Source organism: Acartia tonsa, chromosome 1 (assembly GCF_053477335.1).
Source record: "Acartia tonsa isolate MP-2025a chromosome 1, ASM5347733v1, whole genome shotgun sequence".
Lineage (NCBI taxonomy): Eukaryota > Metazoa > Arthropoda > Copepoda > Calanoida > Acartiidae > Acartia > Acartia tonsa.
The window spans coordinates 30,373,881-30,396,893 of NC_137260.1; the positions used below are offsets into that span (position 1 = coordinate 30,373,881).

The window sequence follows — 23,013 nt, forward strand, 5'->3', positions numbered from 1 at the left end:
AACACTTTTTTAATTTCTAGATATCGCTGTCATAACAGCTGAAAACTGCCAAAAATGGCTGAGAACAGCTGTCAACAGCCAAAAGTATAAAGTGCGTTTCAAAAAAAATGCGTTTTCCAAATTTAAAAAACAACCATTAGGAGGACAAAAAATAATTATATGTCAATATTCTCTATAAAAATATGCATCGAAATTGTTCCAGGTGTTTTTTAATATTTATGAAAATAACGGCGCATTTTAAAGCATAAATATTTCAAAAGATGCGTATGATGCTTTTTTCTGGTAGAATTTTGTGCCTTAAGGTTGGTTTTAAAAAATTTTTTTACTTAAAAACAACATATTAATACGGTTAATACAATTTTCTATCAATTACACTAAAAACTTCATTTAAAATTCCTTCACTGAAAACAAATATTCAGTTTTTTTTTTGTATACTTAAAAAACATGACTTTAAAAATTGCTCATGTTCGTAAATTCCAACCCCTCAATTATTCCTATAATCCTTTAATTTGATTGACAGGTTAAGATATAAACTCATAGTTTATCCATAATTTGTAATTAAATGCTTTAATAAAAAAATTCAAACTTCAATAACTTTTTTGGCTTTAGAGATTTTTTTGTGAAATAAAAAGAAGTTTTTTTTCTTTTTACTATAACCTACGTTATTGAAGAAGATTCTTTTACTGCAAATACATCGCAATTAAGAAATGTGAAAAAATAACAAATTGCAGTTTCTTAAAAATGCTTTTGGGGTACTTTTTTTATACCTTTTTCTAAATTAATATTGAAATTTTACGATTTTTTTTTATACATAATAGAAGAGTTATTTTAATTTTTCTTGCACATAAAGCATTTTTGGAAACTGTACCTAACATAGAGGCCGTATTTTTAGAGATAATGAAAAACACCTTTTATAAATTTGATGTATTTTAAATCATCCCGCCTTGGAAAAAATTTTAAAAAAATTTTTGCCCCCAGTAAAAATCTGGTTAATTTAAGCAAAAAAATGACCCATGCTAAATTTTTTTTTCTGTGATGCAATAATTTAGACCTCACGAGCACTTCAAAGTTTTTGAAATCTGCAAAAAGAATGTTTTTTTAGTTCTTTTGTGTGATCTCAATTTTAAAGATTTTTACAAAATTTCAATTCTAGTATGTCAATATAAACCTGAAATGGAGCAGTCTCAATTTTAACATATGAAGGTGTAGCAAGAAATCTGCAAAGTCAAATTCCATTTTTGCAGTTTTTCTTACCTAACTTAAAAAAAAATTAATTTTGTTTTTCATTTAAAAGCAGTAACTACTGGACCAGGCAGTTTCAAAATTTAAGCTCAATATATATCAATTTTGCTCACCTTAGAGCACTAAACCCTTCTTTATTGATAAGAAGACCATTAATTTTATTTTAGGTTTCCCTCAAAGTTTTTACACAGATAGTGTTAATATTTATAGTAAATTATGGTCTCAAATATTGTATTATATATGTATGCAATTTTAACTTTGAAAAATGTGACATGTCTAGGGTAGGTTTTTTCAAAAACATACTTTTGCTTTAATGCATGTTAAATTAAACCAATAACTATATTTTAATTTTCAGTACCATCCACTTCCTAGCTAGAACTGGCTGAAAACAGCTGGGAGTGGCCGAGAGTATGATAAGTAGATAGGGCTTTTGATGTATCCAAGGGTTGATGTATTTATGGGTGCTGAGCTCAAAAATACCACAAAAAATTCATTTGGCAGCTTGCTAATGGCTGCAGCTCAGCTGGAAGCGGCTAAGAGTAGAATGAGTAGATACGGCTTGTTACGTGTCTCTAGTTAGGTTTTGACAGTCTGTGTAACAGCCCCAGCTGCCAAATGGATAGACCCTTACTATTTATAGTAGTATTTTTGAGCTTAGTACCAATAAAAACCTACCCCTAGACATGTCACAAGCCCTATATACTCTCCATACTCTTAGCCGCTCCCAGCCATTTTCAGCCAGTTCTAGCAACTGGTACAAGAAATTTTTAAAAATGGATATTTAAAGCAAAAATATGTTTCAAAAAATTGATTTTTATGCAATTAATAATAGTTTTGCCCTAAATATATAGCCCAAAAACGGCTAAATGACTGAGCCGCCAGCTGTTACCCGTCACTTTTTCAACTTTTTGTTCCATTTTGGGAAAAAAGATGTACCAAGGATTACTCATGCCAAGTTTTGTAACGAAATTCGAATTCTAAGTGCAATTTGTGCATTGATTACGAGATGTTTGCATTAAGCCCCCCCCCCCCCCCCCTTAAACTTGAGTTAATTCCTTTAATGATCTTGATAAATATATGTTTATAACTTTTAATATATTTTACAATAGTTTTTAAAGGTAATGTTGGGAGGGAGATATATCTCAATCCTCTTTTTATAAAAAAAAATTTAAAATGTAATAAATTTCTTATGTAAAGTAGTTTTGGTAAAATCTTAATAAAATCACCCTTGATTTTAGTTAAGTAGGCTGTTAAAAGTCATAAATGGGGTGTCAAAAAATTTAGTTGTTAATAAATTAATGAAATATTACCTGATATTATGAATTTGAAACATATTTTTGATGTACAAAGAGATTAAAGGAACATGTTTTACACTTTTTTTTCATTTTTAAAATTGAATCATTTTTTTTTTTTTTTTTTAACACAAGGTTATTTGTGTATCTTTTGGTACAAGATACCACCATATTATTAGATTTTTTATAAATTAGGTGAATAAGTCAGTTAGACCAAGGGTAGAAACTCAGCAGATAGACAGACAGACGGGCAAGAAGAATTATCAAAGTTTTACTAAAATAGACAATTAATTAGATAAAATCCAATAGAGAACCTGTGAATGATCAGACAGACAGAGGGACAGACAGACAGACGGACAGACAGACAGACAGAGGGACAGGTAAATAGTAACAGACAGTTTCAGTAAAACTATAAGTTATGAGCCTATTTTTCAAGATATCAAGATGATTTTTTTAATATAAGTTTTTTTTTCATTTTGGCACTTTCCTTCTTGGAGCTAGTAGGGTAAAACATTTTCTAAAACATTAAAATCATAAGTTAGTACCAGATTTTGCCCTGGCTGTTTAATATTTTGTAGAAATTCTGTGAAGTAGTTGGTAGTAATATTGGTGGTGACAGGACAGTCCAGATAAAAATGCTGTACATTTTATCTGGGTGCGGGTAGATTCCTGTTTAGTCTACAAAGTGTACATTCTAGAGATTCTGGCCTAAAATTAGCAATATTAGCATTAAAGGACGCCTGAAAGAAATACCACGCTTTAACTGCGAAAAGACTGCCACAAGTAGACCCAATACCCCAAATTTAAAGCTTTCAGCTTCAATAAAAAAAATTTCTAGTCATTTCAAAATAGCATTTTATGTACAATGAAATTTTTAAAAGATTTCCAATGCTCAAAAAAGAAAAAAACAATATCAAATTACGTCGCCTATATAACCTGATATTATAAATTTGAAACATATTTTTGATGTACAAAGAGATTAAAGGAACATGTATTACACTTTTCTTTATAGAAGAAATTGAATCATTTTTTTTGTTTTTTTTTAACACAAGGTTATTTGTGTATCTCTTGGTACAAGATACCACCATATTATTAGATTTTTTATAAATTAAGTGAATAAGTCTGTTAGACCAAGGGTAGAAACTCAGCAGATAGACAGACAGACGGGCAAGAAGAATTATCAAAGTTTTACTAGAATAGACAATTAATTAGATAAAGTCCAATAGAGAACCTGTGAATGATCAGACAGACAGACAGAGGGACAAGTAAATAGTAACAGACAGTCTCAGTAAAACTATAAGTTATGAGCCTATTTTTAAAGATGTCAAGATGATTTTTTTAATATAAGTTTTTTTTTCATTTTGGCACTTTCCTTCTTGGAGCTAGTGGGGTAAAACATTCCCTTAAACATTTAAATCATAAGTTAGTACCATATTTTGCCCTGCCTGTTTGGACTTGTTGTTATAGTTATCAAATGATTTTTTTCAATTTTCTTATATGAATAGATCAACTTAACTAATTTTTTCAATAAAAACACATTTTACATAATCAAGTTACAGATTTCCTTATGGTACTTTCCTTCTTGAGTCTAGTGGGATAAAACACATCCAAATACAAAAATTATGAGTTCTGAGCTTATTTTTAAATATATCATGTTGAATTTTGATGAAAAGATATTTCACATAATTGAAAAAAATGATATAGTCCTTGAAGGAAAGTGCCTAATTGAAATCTAATGATTATTTAGTTCAGTTTTTTGAAAAAAGTTTTATTAACAAAATCAGCCCAATATTTAAAAAAAAGCCCAGAACTTAAAGTTTTAGTAGTTTTAAGGGTCAGTTTTAGTGCCAAAAATTAAGACTTTTTGATATATTTAATCACTAGCGGTCATGCCCCTAGAGGACTCTAAAGGCCCTTGTGGTGAAGGTGACCCCTCTAATTTCTAAAAGTATATAAATTCTTCCTCCCCCCTTGGATCTTTTAACTTAACTATTGGGGGGTCTTTCACTTCACTACCCCCTAGAAAGAAAGTATTAAAATAAAATCGTTAGTTGCTACTTAGCTCAATTTGTGAAAAAGTTTACAATAAAAAATCAGCTTGATATCTCTATAAATAATTTAAGCCTTAAAGCGTTTTGGGAGTGTTCTACTACACTAGCCCTAAGGCTGAAAGTGCCAAAATGAAATAAAAAGTAGCTACTTGACTCAATTATGCAAAAAAAGTATACTTTTATAAAATCAGCTTGACATCCTTAAAAAAAAAGCCCAGAAATTAAAGTTTTTGTAACTTTGGGTGCAGTTTTATCCCACTAAACCCTTGAAAGAAAATACCAAACATTAGGTTTACTGGTATATTTAATCATATAAGTGATTTTACAAAAAGAATCAGGTTAATGGCTATAGCAACAAGCCCAAAAACATCCATGGCATAATTTTTTACTAAATTTGATTGCCTATAAGTGTTTAATTTTTCCCCCTTCCTCCTTGGTTCTTACTACAAACTATACACATACAGTACCTAAAATATACAAGTATATTTAAATAAAATAATTATAAAACTCTAGGTGCTAAGCAACATAATTTTTAAAAAGTTTGTGTAGCAAGTATTAAACTTAAAATTAAAGGAAAAAACTGCATTTTCAAAACTTGTGCATATTTCAGAAGATAGCTCAAAAACTAATAAAAGTACAAAATCGTAATATACTAATATGAAAAATACAGGTTATAAGCTTTCCAATGGTATGCATAGCATTTTTCTACCACTTCTTTGTGCTGAGCAATGACATGTTTAAAATGTCTGTATATTTTTTGCAGGCTTGCCAATGAGAATTTTAGGTTAAAAATAGCTAAAATCTTTTTCCCGGATTTTCTCCCAAAAAGGAACGCTTTTGATTTCGTTTTTCGCATTTTTCATTAGTCTATATATGTATATATCAGAATCTGTAATATTCTCAGAGAGCCCGGTTAAAAAAAACTGCTTTTTTCTTCCGGTGACAAATTGAAAGGATAATTTTTTCATATCCTAATTTATAATTTTTGTTTTTAAGCAAAAATTTCCTTTAAAGGAAATAAATTCAATTAGATTTGAATTTAATGGAAGCTTTTTTTTAGTCTAGACTGAAAGATGAAGAACAAAACAAGCGTAATGTTTAATACAGTAATCAGGTTTTTGGTTAGCGTTTTTGGAACTTCCACTAACAGCCAGCTTCACTCAAAATTATGTTTAATATTTTGTAGAAGGTCTGTGAAGTAGTTGGTAGTAATATTGGTGGTGACAGGACAGTCCAGATAAAAAAGCTGTACAGTTTCTCTAAGTGCGGGTAGATTCCTGTCCAGTCTACAAAGTGTACATTCTAGAGATTCTGGCCTAAAATTAGCAATATTAGCATTAAAGGACGACTGCAAGAAATACCACGCTTTAACTGCTAAAAGACTGTCACAAGTAGACCCAATACCCCAAATTTAAAGATTTCAGCTTCAATAAAAAAAAGTTCTAGTCATTTTAAAAAAGTATTTTATGTACAATGAAATTTTTAAAAGATTTCCAATGCTTAAAAAAGAAAAAAAAACAATATCACATTACGTCGCCTAGACACAAAATTATAAACTTATCTTTGTCAAAAACTTAGATTGCCGGTGACTGATTACAATTCTACAATAAAAACACCACATTTCATAGTCAAAATCTATGAAAAAAATTCGATTAAAATTGCTTTTTTAAATGAAAATCATAGCGAAAACAAAGAGGTAAACTAATACAAGCTCAGCTGTGATTGGTTTTTCAGCTGATTCAGCCTTCTGATTGGCTACAGTACACTCGGTACAATGCAAGTTAAACTTAATTTTTTTTAATGATTTTGACTATAAAAATGGGTATTTTTATTGTAAAAATATAATTAGTTACTGGAAACCTAAATTTATGACAAAAATAAGCTTTTAATTTTGTTTCTAGGCCATATGGTTTAATTTTAAAGTTTTTAACATGAGCATTGCAATTCTTTCAAAACTTGTCAAAAAACATTAGATTACAAAAAAAAATCAGCAACTTAACTATAAAAACAAAAAAGTTATTAACGTTTTTCTAAAGCACATTTTTTTTCGTGGTTAATCCATATTATCCATATCATAGATCCATATTTGAGACTTTTCTCCAGGGACAATAGATAAAGAACGGAGTAAAGGGGAGGCTTACAAAGGGATGATGAAATTTAAAGACTAGAAACCGTTTTTTTTCCATTTTTCGGAACCGGGTTTTAATACCCAAATCGTCACTAATGGGTTAAATAAGACTTACACTTTTCAATCCTCTGATCATCATTTGACAAGAAGTAACGAAAATGTTTTGACTTTACTTTTGGTTTTAAAAATAGGGAACTAATTTTAGTTTGGAGTTTTGAAAGTTTACATCTTTATATAGCAATATTGTGCTGAACAAATCCCCTTAATCTCAAATATTCCATGTAATTGAAATTGACCTTTGATTTGATGTTAAAAATTCTATAATCTAGACATACATTATTAGTATTTAAAAGGTCTCCAAAACAAATTAATTAAATATCATTTTTATAGCGCAACCATATTGTTTCTGTAAAAACAGCCCTGCTTACAATTTTTTTATCATTATTACAAAAATAACTGTTTTTAAAAATTCTCATGTCTTTTATATTGTCATGGTTTAGCCAAAATGAATTTGAAAATATTGTATATGAATCAATGATTCTAGATAAAATGGGATTATTATTCTTATCTTATTGTTCATTAAAATAAAACGGATCATTTGCTTGATATCTTTTATTTTTTTAATGTTAAAGACTAAGTATTGACTATAGATAAAGATTTTTTATACATTAAAATATCTAAAGATCGTAAAAAATCTGTTACTTTTGGTATTTTTGTAACCTCAATTTTCAACACCTGAAAAGATTTTAGATTTTGCAATTGGTCTACTTTGACATAAGAAAGAAATAATAAGATTTTCTATCTGCAAAATTATTTTTTTAGATGGAAAGACAACTGTTACTACATAATTTAATAAAGGTATCATGAATACCTTAATAATTGCAATTTTACCAGGTGAAGTAAGAAAGAAAAGTGCCCAAAAATTTCTGATTTTTGACATTTTAGTGACAATTTTGTTCCAGTTATTTTCCATATTAGAGAGTTTTGAATCAAAATGTAATCCTAAAATATCAAACTCATCAACTAAATCAATACCAATTATATCCAACTCCAGAAAAAAATTGTTTGATGGCTTCCTACCTATAATACAAATTTTAGTTTTGTTAACATTTGTTTTTAAGTTAGAAACTTGAGCAAAGTGGGTAAGAATTTGAAAAAAAAGTTTTTAAAGCAATAGCAGTTGGAGTAAATGCAACAATACATTCATCGGCAAATGCTGATTCAGGGTCTGGCTGTGTATATGTGTTGGTCAGTTTAAAAGGTATAGTTCTTGGTATTACAATTTCATTGTTAATTGATGTAAAAAGTAATAAAAGGGTTAGGGCAATTTAAAAATGTTAGTACTTTGCCTATCATCTTGCATTCAGGGTCTGGCTGTGTATCTGTGTTGGTCAGTTTTAAAGGTATAGCTTTTGGTATTACAATTTCATTGTTAATTGATATAGTAAGTAATAAAGGGGTTAAAGCAATTTTAAAAATGTTAGGACTTGGCCTTTTATCTTGCATATAGCCAACTTTCATGGGAAAGTTAGGTGTTATTCCAGTATCAGTAAAAATAAGGGCAAATCTATCATTCATGCATGTTAAAATCATATTTATCATATTTGGGCCAAAATTTATAAATAACAATACATTTTTTAAATATTTATGTCCAACACAGTTAAAGGCTGAAAAAAAGTCAAAAAAAAAGCAATTGCTAGAGACAAATTGGAAGCTAAAGTTTTAGAAATACGTTCATAATTTTGAATCAAATTTTCCTGAATAATGTATTTAGAAGAATAGGCTTTTTGAGATCTGATATTAATTCTGTCAATTCCTTTTTTTAACCTATTGTCGATAACCCCAGAGAAAATTTTGTACACAGTAGACAAACAAAAAATTGTCCTCCAAGATTAATTTTTGTTAGGTCAGAATTTTTCTTGGCTATAAGTCTAATTTTACCACATCTTAGCATGCCTCTTAACTGTTTTTTATTCACCATTTTTTTAAAGCCTCGCAGTAAAGGTAAGCTTAAAATGTTTCAAAACTTAACCAACATTCTATAGGGAATATTATCTGGTCCTACACTAGAATTTAAATTAGCTGAATTAAGTGACTCTTTTAATTCATTAATAGAAATGTCTGCCTTTAATTTTTCTCTATCTGTGTTATTTAATTAATGTTCTTATATTTTTGGGTGATTTACATTATTGCCCAAAAAATCAAAGAGAAAAGAATTGGAAATAAAATTATTTAAAATAAATTTATTTTTAAAGTGATTTGTTAAAAACTCATTCCTTTTATTCTCACATGTAAAAGATAAAAGTCATCCTTAATTTGGGAGATAGAGTCAGCTTTTTAAAAATTTTTTAGCAAACTACTAAATGCTTTTGAAGCCTTTTCTGCATCACAGAACCAAGCTCTCAAACCCACTACTGGTGACCTAATTCACATATACATCAAGAAACAAAAATTTTACCAATCCCAGAACAATGTCTGTTGAAATTAAAACAATACCTATTTACCGGCATCAACCTGACCATCCAAGACACAAAAATGTTTTCAGATTACTGCCAGCAGAGAGTATCTAAATCAAAAGTAAATGAAACTAAACATTTCAATGATGCTATCCATTTTTTGACTAGAAGGACTCATATTATTGTGATCTAATGAGAACCAAATTAGATGAAAATTTTAACCAACCAATTTCTTTTGACGGTTATTCACTGTTAAACTTCACAAAGTGCTTATTATTATTATTTGATTCTTTATTTGTCTTAATTGTTTACATAAAAAGTTTACATCTTTATTATAAAAGTTATTATAACAATATTAAAATAAACTAATCCAAGATGTTCTCTTATATAAAAAAAAGGTGTCAGTTGATTATAAAGCAGAAGTAAAAAAAAGAGAGAGAAAATTGCCGTTTAACATAAAAAGTGTACATTTTAATTATAAATTTCAAGACTAATTTAACATAATATATTATCTTCTCAAAATATGTCAAATAAATACAAAAAAATAGCACTTTAGAATGTCTTAAAAGAAAAAATAAGCGTCATTGTCATTGACAAGAAAAAAATATTTATGATACAAATATTAGGTCAATATTAAATATACTCTCATTAAAATGTGTCTTATGAATACAGGGCTGAACTTAAAATTGTTAAAGAGGGATAAATAAATGAGGCCTGTTAAATGAAAACTGCAGAATGCTTTAATGGGCAGATCACTAAAAGCTCCACCTCATGAATATTGTGTAGGATGCATAGTTATACTGACCCTTTATTGTACTAGGTAACTTTTCTTGTGGTCTAATGTCACCATGTGATTAACAGGCTAAAATTCACATGATTAAAATTTAGAATTACAATAAAATAATTATCCTCCGGATCATTCTTTAATTTTACTACACTTAAAAGATTAATCAATACCCACCTGTAAATCTTACAGGTGAGTTATAGTTGAGGTGAAATACTTATGTGTGTCTAAAGATTTGGTGTGTTTGTTGTAAGTGTGAAATATAGGAAATATATATTACATACAAATTAAAATACACAAACACTTTAAAAAAAGTTTTCCTTTGCAAGTAGTTTTCTTTCTAGTTTTCTATATCAGACAAATTGCAACTGCATTTGTTAACCAAATCATAGTCTATGCAGGGACTTAAACCAAAGCACAGTGCGCTAACCACTACACTTTGAGACAATAATGTTAGTTTAAAGTAAATTGTTATAGAAAAAAATCCGTAAACGTTGTGTATGTTAAAAAAAAAATTCTAGAAATAAATTTTACGCCTAACACTTGAAAAAAATGAAGTAAATTCAGCATGTGCAAATTCTAATTTTTAAAAACATTTTAAATTTTAAACTGGAAGGTTTAGTTAAGTTTATTTATAAAAAAAACTCATTGTTTCATTGATTAAAAATTACAATTATTTTAAATCAGTTTAGGAAATGTCAGCATGATGTTGTAAAAGTTATATGTAAAATTTTTTTTTGAGGTAATTTTGACATGTTAAAAATTTTCTACAACATACAGAGAAACAAAAAAGATAAAAAATTTTTTTTTAATATTCAAACAAATATTTTATTATATTTTAATAATTTTTTTTTTTAAATAAAACTTTTCTAAATTTAAATTTAGAAAATTTTATTTTAAAAAAATACTTTTGCAGTAAAAAAAATAGACAAAAAAATTTTTAAAAACTTTTTTTTTAAACTATTAAATATATAATGTTATAAATAATACAATTTGTAATATTTTATTTTATACATAAATGTTATTTCTTTACAAAAAACGTTGCATTTGTAGTTCTTTTTCTCTTTCTTTACTATCATTTAACTCTTCCTTGATAAAAAAAAGGCAATTAATTAAGAAACAAATAGAATTTAAAAAAAAAAACTTTAATATATATCTATTTGTTTTTAAAACTGTTTTTTGTTAAAAACTTTGCAAGATAAATTTGAAATAATTACTAATAGGTCACCTGAATTTTATCAAAAGCACTTTTTTGCACAGTTTGTTTTTTAAACTGCGGAGGTTGCACTTTTGGTTGAGGTTTTAAAACCTTAAATATTAAATTTCTAAATTTACAAAATTTTAAAAAATATATATTTTTTAAATACCTGAGGTTTTCTTAGTGGTAGGTTTTTTTCAATCTTGAATTTTACTTCTTTTTTTGAAGTGCTAAAGTATAAACAGGAAAATTTCTTAAAATAAAATTTTTCAAAAGTTATCACAAACTGATAAATTTATTACAGTTTAGAAATGTCCATTTTAAACTTTTTTAAAACTATTTTTGAAACTATACAATAAAAATTTTTAACTATCATGTTTTAGAACAACAAGTTTATCAATAAATTCTTTAAAAAAAATTTTTACTTTATATCAGTTTTTTTGTCTTGTAGTTTTATTTGACTTCTAAAAAATTATATCATTATTTTAGTAATTATCTTAAAAAAAACATTTTTAATATCTTTGTTAAAAGCAAGCAAAAAAAATAATGTTTATTTCGCCATAATATGCTTTAGAAGCTTATACCTTTGAATTATTAGTTCTTTTTCTCTTTCTTGAAGATCTTTTATTTCTTGTGCAATTTTTTCTTCTGTTGGATTCTTACAAAAAAAAATTTTAAACTTTAAAATAGCAAAGAAATTTTTTTTTTAATTACCTTTGTTTTAGAATTTTTTAAAAAAACTTCATTTTTACTTCCAAACTGATATTTTTGTAACCTAAAAAAATATGTTAAATTTTCATTAAAAATTTTCTTTACATTTAATTTTACACCTACATTTTTTGGATTGTCATTGTAAACTGAAAGTGAAATCTAGTGAAATTTTTCAACGCATGCGTAACAAAATATTTATTTACTTGACAAAGTGTAAAATAAAAAAAAATTTATTGTAATTTTGTTTTTAATTTAAGACAAAAAATTATTATTTTTAACTTAAAAACCGTTTTTTTAATCTTGCCTGAGATTAAAATTTAAAAAAAAAACTTTCTTAAAATTTATTATTTTGGTAAAAATTAATTTATAGTCAGTAGATTTACTATATGTTTGATTAATTGGCTGATTACATTTTTAAAGACTTTTTATCTTTTTATGTTTTTTTTTATCTTGTTAACCGCTGAACTGATACAAGGTAGATTTTAATTGCTTTTAGGGAGGTTGTTAACCTTTTTTGGATATAATTCTAGGATTTTACTTTGTAAATTATAAAAAGAAATATGAAATTTTTTTAAACTCTTTTTTAAAAACATTCCAAAAAGAAATTTAAACAACACCTCATTGTTAGAATGTTTTAAAATTTAAAATCAAAAAATTTTCTTCAAAAAGCTGAATTTTTTTTTTACTTCTAAAAAGTAAAAGAAAAAAATTAATTTAAAAAAATATATATAATTTTATTTTATAATTTAGCGTTAAAATATTAAAAACCATTAATAAAACTCATAATGTAATAATTAAATTTTGCATAGTGATTTCTTTAGTAATTAGGTACGATTTACTCTATTATTATTACCAAAATGTCCGTACGTATGTTTTAAAACATGTTGATTTTTTTTATTTTTTAACATCAAATTTTTAGTATAATAATTCCCAAAACAACAAAATATAAAGTAAAAAGCAAAGCAACGCTATAATTAAGTCCTAAAAATATAAGTAGGTTTAAAAACATCATCCTGAATTAAGCAGTTCTTTAACAAATATACTTTGACTTTTCTGAATTTATATTATGATTTTACAGTTCTAACACTAAATAAGTCTTCGTTTGTCTTACCGTTTTAGTGCTTCGCTTTTATAAATGTTGTAATTCTTGTTTTTTTTTATTTTAAATCTTATTATTACATTTAGGCACTTTTCTAGACATACTTGTATTTTTTAGACAGTTTTTTTAGGAGGAAAACGTAATTTTCTCTTTTAATATTTGGTTTTTTTTAAAATTTTTAAATTAATTTTAGATTTTTACGTTCAAGTGATTTTATTAATAACTAAATTTTAGAGATTTTTTAAAATTATGTTTTACATATTTTAACAAATTTTTTTTTTAAATTTGTAAATAAATTAGGGTTTAAGATTAAATTTTTTTAGATTTCACAGGTTTTTTTTGACGGTTTTTTTATTTTTATTTAAGATTGACAGCTAACATTATTAAAAATAGAAAATGCTTATTTTCTACATTTTTTTATCAAGTTTTACTAAAATCTGTGTAGTAATTTTAATGAACGGTAAAATAATAATGTGTTTATGGTTTGCAAATAAAAACGTACTAGCGTTGGCTTAATATAACTATATCGCTATTAGCTAGTTTCTATCAAACTATTTTATAATAAATCAATTTTCCTCCCTTGCCATTACTATCTAAAAGAAAGAAGTAAATAATTATTAATTTAAATGATTTTAAAAAAATTTATTTCAATTATATTTTTTTCACATTACCATCACCAAAGGGTTAATATCATTAAAATTTTAGTTTTAATATTTTAACACAAAGAAAGTGTCGCCACAATCGAATTCTTTTTAAATACAGTTTTATCAGATTTACTCTATTATGAACGTATTTATTTTTAATTTATAAAATAAGGATTAAATACTTCAATGTAATTCAAATATCTACATGGAGTGAAAAACTTAATTTATTCCATAAACAAATAAGATAAAGGTCTTATCACTTTGGTCAATAAGAATAAGAACCAAGGAGGCAGAGGGGGAGTTTATACACTTATAGGAAATAAAATTTAGTATAAATGTTTGCTCTGGATTTTTTTAAGCTTGTTGGTATAGTTATTAACCTTTTTGTAAAATCTCTTATATGATTAAATCTACTAGTAAAACTATAAAAATTTATTTGGCACTTTTCTTCTAGGAGCTAGTGGGTTAAAACAGCCCCCAAAACACTAAAATCTAGAGTCTAAGCTTATTTTTAGAGATAACAAGCAAATTTTTTTGCATAATTGAGCTAAGTAGCCACTAAAGATTTAATTTTTGGAACTTTCCTTCTTGGGGTTAATGGGGTATACCACCTTCCAAAACACTAAAATTTAAGGATTGAACTTATTTTTAGAGATACCAAGCTGATTTTTATTGTAAACACTTTCTTTTTAAAGGATAGTGGGGTGAAACACTTAATTTATAAAATCCAAGATGAGTATTATGTTTGGGCTTATTGTTAAAGTTATAAATTGATCATTGGAAAATCTCCTATATGATTCAATCTACCAGTATAACTTAAGTTCGACACTTTCCTTTTATGGACTAGTGGGGTAAAACTGCCCTTAAAACTACTAAACTTAAAGTTCTCGGCTTTAAAAAAAAAAATATTGAGCTGATTTTGTTAATAAATACTTTTTTTTCAATTCACTATAGATTTCAATGAGGTAAACTCTTTTAAAGACTAAATTATTTTTTTTTATTATGTGAAAAAAGTTTTCATTAAAATTCAACATGATAGCTTTTAAAATCAGCTCAAAACTCATAGGGGGTGTTTTACCACTCTTGACTCTAGAAGGAAAGTGCCAAAATGAAATCTTTAGTGGCTTCTTATCTCAATTATGAGAATAAATTTTAAATTAAAAAAATCATGTTGATTAAAATAAGCTCAAACTTTAAATTTTAGTGTTTTAGGGGGTGTTTTATCCCATTAACGCCAACAAAGAAAGCTACTTAGCTTAATTATGCAAAAAAAGTTAACATTATAAAAATTGGCTTAATATCTCAAAAATATGCTCAAACCTTATATTTTAGTGTTTTGGGGGCTGTTTTGACTTACTAGCCCCTAGTGCCAAAATTAAATTTTTAAAGTTTTACTAGTAGATTTTATCATATAAGAGATTTTATCAACGAGCCCAAAAAATTTTAAGTACCTAAAATATACAATTTTACCTAAAAAAATAATTATATAACTAATAATAATTATAACTTCTAGGTGCTAAGTAATATAATTTAAAAAAAAGTTTGTGTAAAAAGTATCAAACTTAAAATTCTCAAGAAAAAACTGCATATTATACTAATAATAGTACAAAAACGTTTTATACAAATATGAAAACTATTAAAAATATTAATACTATTATGAGCTTTCCAATGGTATGTATTTAAAATGTGTGTATATTTTTTTAGGCTTGCTAATGTTAATTTTAGGTAAAAAGCAGCTACAATCTTTTTCCAGCACTTTCTCCTAAGAAGGAACGCTTTTGATTTCGTTTTTTGCATTTTTCATTATTCTATATATCAGAATCTGTAAAAATCTCAGAGAGCCTGTTTTAAAAAACTGCTTTTTTCTTCCGGCGACCAGTGAAAGCTAGACATAGTTTTTTTTGTATGGATGAGAACCAAATCCTATCTATTAAATTCAAATAAATACGATAAAATTTGTCGTTTAGGGCAATATTTTTTTTAAATTAATTTTTTTGTGACAAGCTCCCTTTTTTAAAAATATTAAGCTTAAAAACATCACAAACACTTAAAAAAAAATGTGTGTTGTAAACTGCACCGTTGTTTTAAAAATTTTTAGAAATAATTTTTTTAAACTTTAATGTATTTTTTTGCTTTTTCTGTATTTCTTTTATTTGTATCAGAAAATCACTAACGCAGTTTATTTTGAACTAACTTTATGTTTTTATTATATTACAAACATGCAATTTTCTATCATTCCATAATTTTATTCATTTAAAAGATTAACTTTTTTTAATTTTTACGTAAATGCGCAAAAAAAGCTGTTTTGTTACATAATTAGACCACTAAAATATCTAAAACTGCTACATACAGTCTACTAGAGTTTGTTTAACATAAATATATTGGCTAGATTTATTCTATGTTTTAAATACTTTCTTTTGGTTTTAAAAAATCAAACACGCTCTATATTACTATAAATCTTTTCTGATTTTTTAAAAGATTAAATGTCTCTTCATTTTCTTCCTTTTTTAAAATTTTTTAAAAACTATTTTTAGACGTCTATTTCTTATATAGATTTGTCACATATCTTAACCTATTAGTGCCGAACTGGGCATTAAAACCCGGTTCCAAAAAATGGAAAAAAAACCGGTTTACGGCTTCATAATTGCATCATTCTCAGTATGAATCCCCCTCTACTACCCTAACTTTTATTATATGATTTTTTTATCGATTTTTTACGCCCTATTATGACCCGGTTCGGCATGGCCATAAATATCCAACAGTTTTAAAACCCTGCTCGGTTTTGGTTTAAAACGTCGGCACATAAAGCCAAAACACTAAATTTGAAATAAATCGCTTCGTATATTACTTGTAGCTCTATAAATTACATAAGGTTGTGTAGTTTTTAATTTCAAATCGTTCTAAAAAGTGTTCATCTCACTTTGTGCGTTCAAAAATTACAATTTTTGATTTTTGGTCAAAAAAACCGGGTTTATACTACAAAACCGGGTTTTAATGCCCGGAGAAACCGCCCAAAACGGGTCAAAATGCCTGGTTGGTGTTTATGGCCAAATTAAACCGTTCTTTTTTGCAACTTTTTTTTGCACGCCACTAGAGCAAAACTTAAAAATTGGAATTTCGTTTTTACTATTATAAAGCTTTCCTGAGATTTTTAGCTCGATCGGCCCATAAAAAAGGCGCTCGGCACTAATGGGTTAATGCAATAAATGTTAAAAATTTAAAGATTTCATTAAACAAAAAATCCCGCAAAAAAAGGTTTAAAATACGTAGCATGGCACTTGAGCCTGTAATTACCCTGCTAAAATGCCTAGTTTTTTTTTTAATTAAAAAAATTAAATTTTTATTTTTAAGTTAGTTTTATGGTACTAAAACGCAACAAAAAAAAGGGAAAAAATTGCTATTAAGAATATGCATGTCTTTTCAAAGAATAGATTATATAAAAAAAAATAAACATATTTAGGCTCACGGTTGGACCCTTAGATGTAAAAACTTTATTTAAGTGTTTGGCCAAAATGACTTAGCAATTGTATCTGTAAGTACGTCTAATAACACCCTTTGCTATTTTTAAAATCCTAGAAAATTTTTTTTGCAAGAAAATTGCATAAATTCGCAACCTTTTTTAGAACCACTACATAACTCGAGTTTTAAAACTTTTTATATAAAATCCTTTTTACAAAAAATATCAATATTTACTTAAAATTAAACCTGAAAGAAAAAAAATCTCATTACACGTGTTAATTTGCATGTTTTAGGTCTTTTTTTTTGAGGAAAGTATAACTTCCACATTTTTGACAATAATAGATTTTTTTAACATTTCAAAGTAAAATATGATAAAACTTAAACAATTTTTCTTGAAAATTTCATCAAACATGCAATTTAAGTGATGAAAATTTAAAACAAAATGTTAACAAAATTTAAAAACATAGAACTTCAAAAATCAATAACATTTTATAAAAAAATGTTTCAAAAAATAAATCATTAAAAAATATTAAAATGCATTTAAAATTACTTAAAATTGAAACAAGAACATCTTTTTACACTGTATTCTGTGTAATAAAGTTTAAATGACATGATTAGTGAATGAAATATTTCCTAAACTCATTAAACCTTTTTGTGACTATATTAAAAATAATTTATTTTGTTTTATATTGTTTTTTTATTCAAATATTTGACAAAATTTTCCCTACGTCAATAAAATAAAGTCAGTTTTTTACTGTTTCCAGGTTTTTCTTTATAATTATAACAATTAAATATAATATAAATCTTCATTATCTTTTATTTGAATTATCATACACATTAAAATGTAAAGTATAAGCTAGAATAGCACTTTTTTCAACGAATATTTTAATGACATTATATCAAAATAATTCCTCTTAAATATCACACAACATATGATTGGGAAGTATAGCCATTTCTTGGAGGTATAATATTTACAAAAATACCATTAATTCTGTTTTTATCAGAAGTTAAAAAAATTGAACAATTCTAAAACAATGGTTGGCTGTCTAGATATTGAGTACACTAAGACTACGGCTCTGTTCTATTAAAATAACGTTGCAAAAAGAGGGGTTCTGAAAGTTTTCTACCTAATTTTTTTTAAAGAACCAACAAGTACTATCAGTATCTTTTTTCTTGTTATCTAGCAGACACTCAAATCATAACACAATTTTCATGATAAAATATTCAGGTTTCTACTTCACATTTAAAAAAATATACTGATCAATAAAATGTTCAAAATTTTACTTTGTACTAATTGAAAAAATATGTTGTAATTCTTATTTTAAAGTTACATTTTTATCCCTGACAAAATCATAGACGACTTTTAAAGGCATCTTATCTAAACTTTTTGAAGAAAAACTTAAAAACGTTAATTAAGTATGAAAACTATTTTCTTTGATTTTTCTGAAGTTATTATCGCATTCTATGGGTTTTTTATTATCATTTACTTATATCGAAAGTGCCAAACATTGTACCCTAACTTATTCATTTAATAAAAAACCAACCGTGGGCTATCAAAAAGCAAAAAGTTGCCAATATCTCGTTAGAAGGGACTTTATAGGGATTTCTTACTACTTACAACTTAGTGGACTATTAACTATTAGAAAAGTATCACTTTAAGGTGAAATTTTGAGGGTCAACTTTTTTTCTTTTAAAATTCGTAGTTTTTTACAAATGAAATAAAAAATCACAAAAGTTAAGAAACGTTTTTCATTATATTTAATTACATAAAAAAGCATTATAATGTTACATTAAAGGTGGATATGTCAAACTTACATAATGATTAGTTACAACTTTGTGTTTTTAACTATGCACAAATTTTTGGCGTCGCTACAAAAAAAACAGCATCTACAAAAGACCAACTCTACAAATTCTTACACCTACAAAAGACCAACATTCAAAAAATTGTAATGCATGAAGGTCTAATGCTGCAAATTGTTTAACACTATATCTGTATCTATCAAATGAATAAAATGATTGCTTTAAATATGTTATAAACGACACAATTATGAGAAAAAGCAAGAATGTTTTTTTTGTATTAAAGTAATGAAATAATTGCATAAATATCTTTAAATTTTAGAAAAAACAAGGATGACAACATCCATAAAACCAAAGCACTGAAACGGTAGGACAAACGGACATTAACACTTGAATAGTATCTGAACTAAAAAATCGGAATGTCGAATCAAAATTGTAGGTAAATTTGTTGAAAAACTGCTTAAACACAGGATAATGTTTATGGACATACTTACATTTTTAGAACTTGATTATAGAGTTGCTTCGCTTATAATATTGTTCTTTGTTGTCCCAGGAATCAATATACCAAAAATCAGATCAAACGGATAACAAAAACACTTGAAAAATCAACATGTTTAAAATGGACGTACGGACATTCTAATACTGATTATAGAGTTGCTACGCTTTCTAAATCGTACCCAACCACTACAGAATTCATCATGCAAAGTTTGAAATCAATAGGACAATTCTAACATGCCTAAATTAACAAATAAAAGTTATCTATCTCGGACGGACGGACGGACCGACCCTAATTAAAGAAAAGCTTCGCTTTAAAAAATCCTCCGATTTTAAATAGTATCTAATATGACGATATAACACAAAAACATTTTTTTTTTCTTCAAAACTTTGTTCATTAGCTAAATTTAAAAATTTTGTCCGACAGTTTGTTTCAAGTCTGTGTTAAATTTTGCTTTTTCAAAATCTACTCTTTTGCAGGTGTTGGTCTTTTGTAAATGTTGTCTTTTTTTGTAAAGGTTGGTCTTTTGTAGAGTTAGTGTTTTGTAGCGTAAGTCTTTTGTAGACGTTGTTCTTCTGTAGGTGTTAGTCTTTTGTAGAATTTGTCTTTTGTACCAACGCTAGTTTTTAAATAAAATAAAAATAAATTTGGTTAAAATTTAAAATTTTTCACAATCCGAATGTTTAAGTTTTTTTTCAATAATCTTCAAACTTTCTTCAACATAATTCTAAAAAAAATCATTAATTAGAACTATTTTAAGTAGCGAAGCTACTCTATAATTCACAATGTCCGTCCGTCCGTCCGTCTGTCTGTCTGTCTGTCCGTCCGTCCGTAATTAATGAATTGGGGAAAACGTCATTTTCTCGGCTTCTATAGATAGAGCTGAAATTTTTTGACAACTTTCCCATTAAAAGGAGCACAATTAACTATAAAACATCAATGGCGGTCAAACTGCTTTATAGCAGGTTTTAGGCTATTTTTTATATTTTCCAAATTTTCCTCATATCTTTCATGTTTATGGTCCAATTTTCAAAATTTTTTCAGTCAAAAATATAAAAATTAAATTTCCCGTCATTTGAAGAAAACAACAATGACGATTTTCGAAATTTTTTCAGTTAAAGATTTAGTTCAGTTCAGGCGCGTCTCTCCTTTGTACTGTGGAGTCCAGAGAATACGGCCACCCAGCTCCTCCATGAATTCCTTTTTTTTGGCAAGTGCTTTAGCTTCTCCCCATGTTAATTCCAAATTAAAGAGGTCCTTTTCAGTGCTTCACCTCCAGGTCATTTTTGGTTGTCCCCGTTTACGTTTACTAGTGGTGGGGTTCCATTTTAAGCACTTTTTTGGAAACCTATTTTGTTCCGTTCTAAGCACATGTCCTAGCTACCTTAGTTTTTTATTTTTCACTTCTGCTTCAATACTATTGCACTTGGTCTTAGCATACAGCTCAATGTTTGATATTTTGTTTGGCCAGAATATTTAAAGATAGTTAAAGATATCAAAATTAAATTTCCTGTCGTTTAAAGAAAACAAAAATGACAGTTAAACTGCCTTTTTGCAGGTTTTTGGCTATTTTTATATTTTTCACATTTTTACCCATATCTTTGGTGTTTATGGTTCAATTTTCATAAATTTTTCAGTTAAAGATATTAAAATCAAATTTCAGGCGTTTTATGAAAAGAAACAATAGCAGCCAAACTGCCTTTTAGCAGGTTTTTGGCAATTTTTATATGTTGATATATTTCCCCATATCATTGGCATTTTTGGTCCAATTTTTAAACTTTTTTGCATTAACAGTTTCAAAATATTTTTTCCCATTGTTATGTGCATCTAGTATGTAATTTACTTTAACCATTTTTATTATACAAAATAAAACAAGGTTTTATGTTTTTTTTTCTCCAATAAATCTATTATTGATTTTAAATCTACTTCTACGTATTCCCATCCACAATTTTTGTGCTTCGCTACTTATGGATGTTGTCATTTTTGTTGATTGTTAAAAGTTCTTTTTAGTAAAAAAGAAAATAAACAACTTTTCTACCCTAAAAGAAAAATTAATGCCCCGCAACTTTTTTTTTGAACTTCCAAAAAAATAGTTTAATCATTTTTTTAGAACAAAGCCTTAAAAGCTTAAAAAAACCGTTAGTAGGGATTTAAATTTTTTTAAAACAATTTTTATTAAAATTTTGTGTCAAATATTTGTTGTACGATGCATTTTTAATTAAATATGGACCTGTACAACAGTTAAAGAAGCAACAATTGCAGGAGATCCAAAACCGTGGGTCATCATTGAAAAATGAGTTAATTGTCGTTGTATGCTTTTTTCTAAAAGTTCAGGTGGTTTTGTGTTACAAAGCGGAGATCTATCTTGATTCAGCAAATCCATAAATTCTTTAATTAATATCCTAAAACAAAGATTTCTGTTACGTAAAAATTTATTATTTTTTTTTTAAGATACAGAAATTTTTGGTAATTGTGTAAATTCATATCTAAATTTAATTTTTTAAACTTTTTTTTTATTCAAATCCGGTAAATAGGATCCGGTTCTCATCTATACGAAAAAACTATGTCTAGCATCGTATTATATCAAGCTTTCTACGAATATAAAAATGTACAATCAAAAGATTAAAACCAGTTTTTTAGCCGGTGCCTTTGGCTTTTAAAGGCTAAAAAAAATAGGTAAATCTTATAATTGTACATTTTGTATCCGCAAACAGCCGTTTTTAATACGATGCAAGAAACAACCATTCTAGGCAGTAGAAAAATACATATTTGTTTAAAACTTTGTTTTTATTTTCACGCTATTATTTTCCTTATTTAATACTATAAAAGACAAAATATAAAACTTACTTTGTAACACTTAAAAATTCTCGCCTTTTTTCAAAATCATTTAAATTTTTGGAACGTAATGTTAAAAATTCTGCAACTTGTCTAACAGGAAACTCAGTTTCACATACAAAGCCAAAGTCTCTCGCTAAATGTATAGCTTCTCCTAAAAATAACTAATATTATAATATTAACAATAATTTTTCTCAATAACTAACTACTTACAATATTATTTCTATTTTTTAAAAAGTTTTTAGAAAAAATTTACGTAGTTGTACTTCAATTAAAAATAGTTATTTCTCGTTTCGTATTATAAACGGCTTTCCGCGGATATAGAATGTACAATTATAAGATTAAAACTAGTTTTTTTTAGCCCCGTGGTGCCAAAGGCACCGGCTAAAAAACTAGTTTTAATCTTATGATTGTACATTTCTATATTCGTAGAAAACTGGATATAATACGATGCTAGAGATAGTTTTTTCGTATTCATTAGAACCGGTTCCTATCCACCGGATTCAAATGAATACGAGAAAAGGTTTTAAACAATTGCCTAAGAGAAAAAAAGACTAAATATCTGAAGAAACATAGAGCAAAATATTAGAGAAAAAGAAACTTCATATTGATAAAATTTTTTTTGACATCGGTATTTTAAAAGACAAAAGTAATAAAAAACAAGTCAAAATGTACACAAGAAAAGAAAAAAAGAGTTTACGTTGGCAATTTGACTTTAAAAATTTTTTTTTTTTGGCAAGATGCTTTAGAGCATTTATATCTTCATTTACTGCAGGTAAGGGGAAAAAGATAGGAAATAGAGATAAGTGAAAAAGTGATAG

General features: G+C 26.8%; 2 protein-coding genes across 16 annotated transcripts in view; both read right to left on the reverse strand.

Annotated features, from left to right (window-relative positions):
• Positions 1-10,565: 10,565 nt before the first annotated feature.
• On the reverse strand, positions 10,566-12,021 carry LOC145317232 (uncharacterized). Of its 4 annotated transcripts, none has more exons than XM_080158231.1 (7): positions 11,986-12,017; positions 11,866-11,926; positions 11,736-11,809; positions 11,577-11,615; positions 11,321-11,381; positions 11,182-11,262; positions 10,566-11,038 (listed from the first exon to the last, which is right to left on the reverse strand). In XM_080158231.1, exons 1-7 carry the CDS (start codon positions 12,000-12,002, stop codon positions 11,033-11,035), a joined length of 339 nt encoding a protein of 112 aa, XP_080014357.1. In that variant the 5' UTR covers positions 12,003-12,017; the 3' UTR covers positions 10,566-11,032. The 4 variants fall into 4 exon arrangements, with proteins under 4 accessions (XP_080014357.1, XP_080014343.1, XP_080014366.1 ...); XM_080158217.1 differs by having other exon boundaries at positions 10,566-11,042; XM_080158240.1 differs by lacking the exon at positions 11,182-11,262 and having other exon boundaries at positions 10,566-11,042; positions 11,986-12,021.
• Positions 12,022-18,805: 6,784 nt separating this feature from the next.
• LOC145329103 (transcription factor AP-2-epsilon-like) overlaps positions 18,806-23,013 on the reverse strand; it is a 42,279-nt gene continuing 38,071 nt past the window's right edge. For 2 of the 12 annotated variants that reach the window (XM_080173205.1, XM_080173142.1), the window contains 3 exons: positions 22,205-22,346; positions 21,588-21,759; positions 18,806-20,084 (listed from right to left, as the gene is read on the reverse strand). In XM_080173205.1, the coding sequence (XP_080029331.1) occupies positions 20,016-20,084; positions 21,588-21,759; positions 22,205-22,346 (383 nt within the window). In that variant the 3' untranslated portion in view covers positions 18,806-20,015. The remainder of the gene's footprint in view (positions 20,085-21,587; positions 21,760-22,204; positions 22,347-23,013) is intronic. The other 10 variants (XR_013882771.1, XR_013882770.1, XR_013882768.1 and 7 more) reach the window with 10 other exon arrangements.

Excerpts from the sequence above, each read along its gene's own strand:
- LOC145317232 (XM_080158217.1), bottom strand. Across the intron at positions 11,616-11,735 it reads AAAGAACTAATAATTCAAAG|AAGTCAAATAAAACTACAAG; the intron begins GTATAAGCTTCT and ends ATAATTTTTTAG. Across the intron at positions 11,043-11,181 it reads GTGCTTTTGATAAAATTCAG|GAAGAGTTAAATGATAGTAA; the intron begins GTGACCTATTAG and ends TTTTTTATCAAG.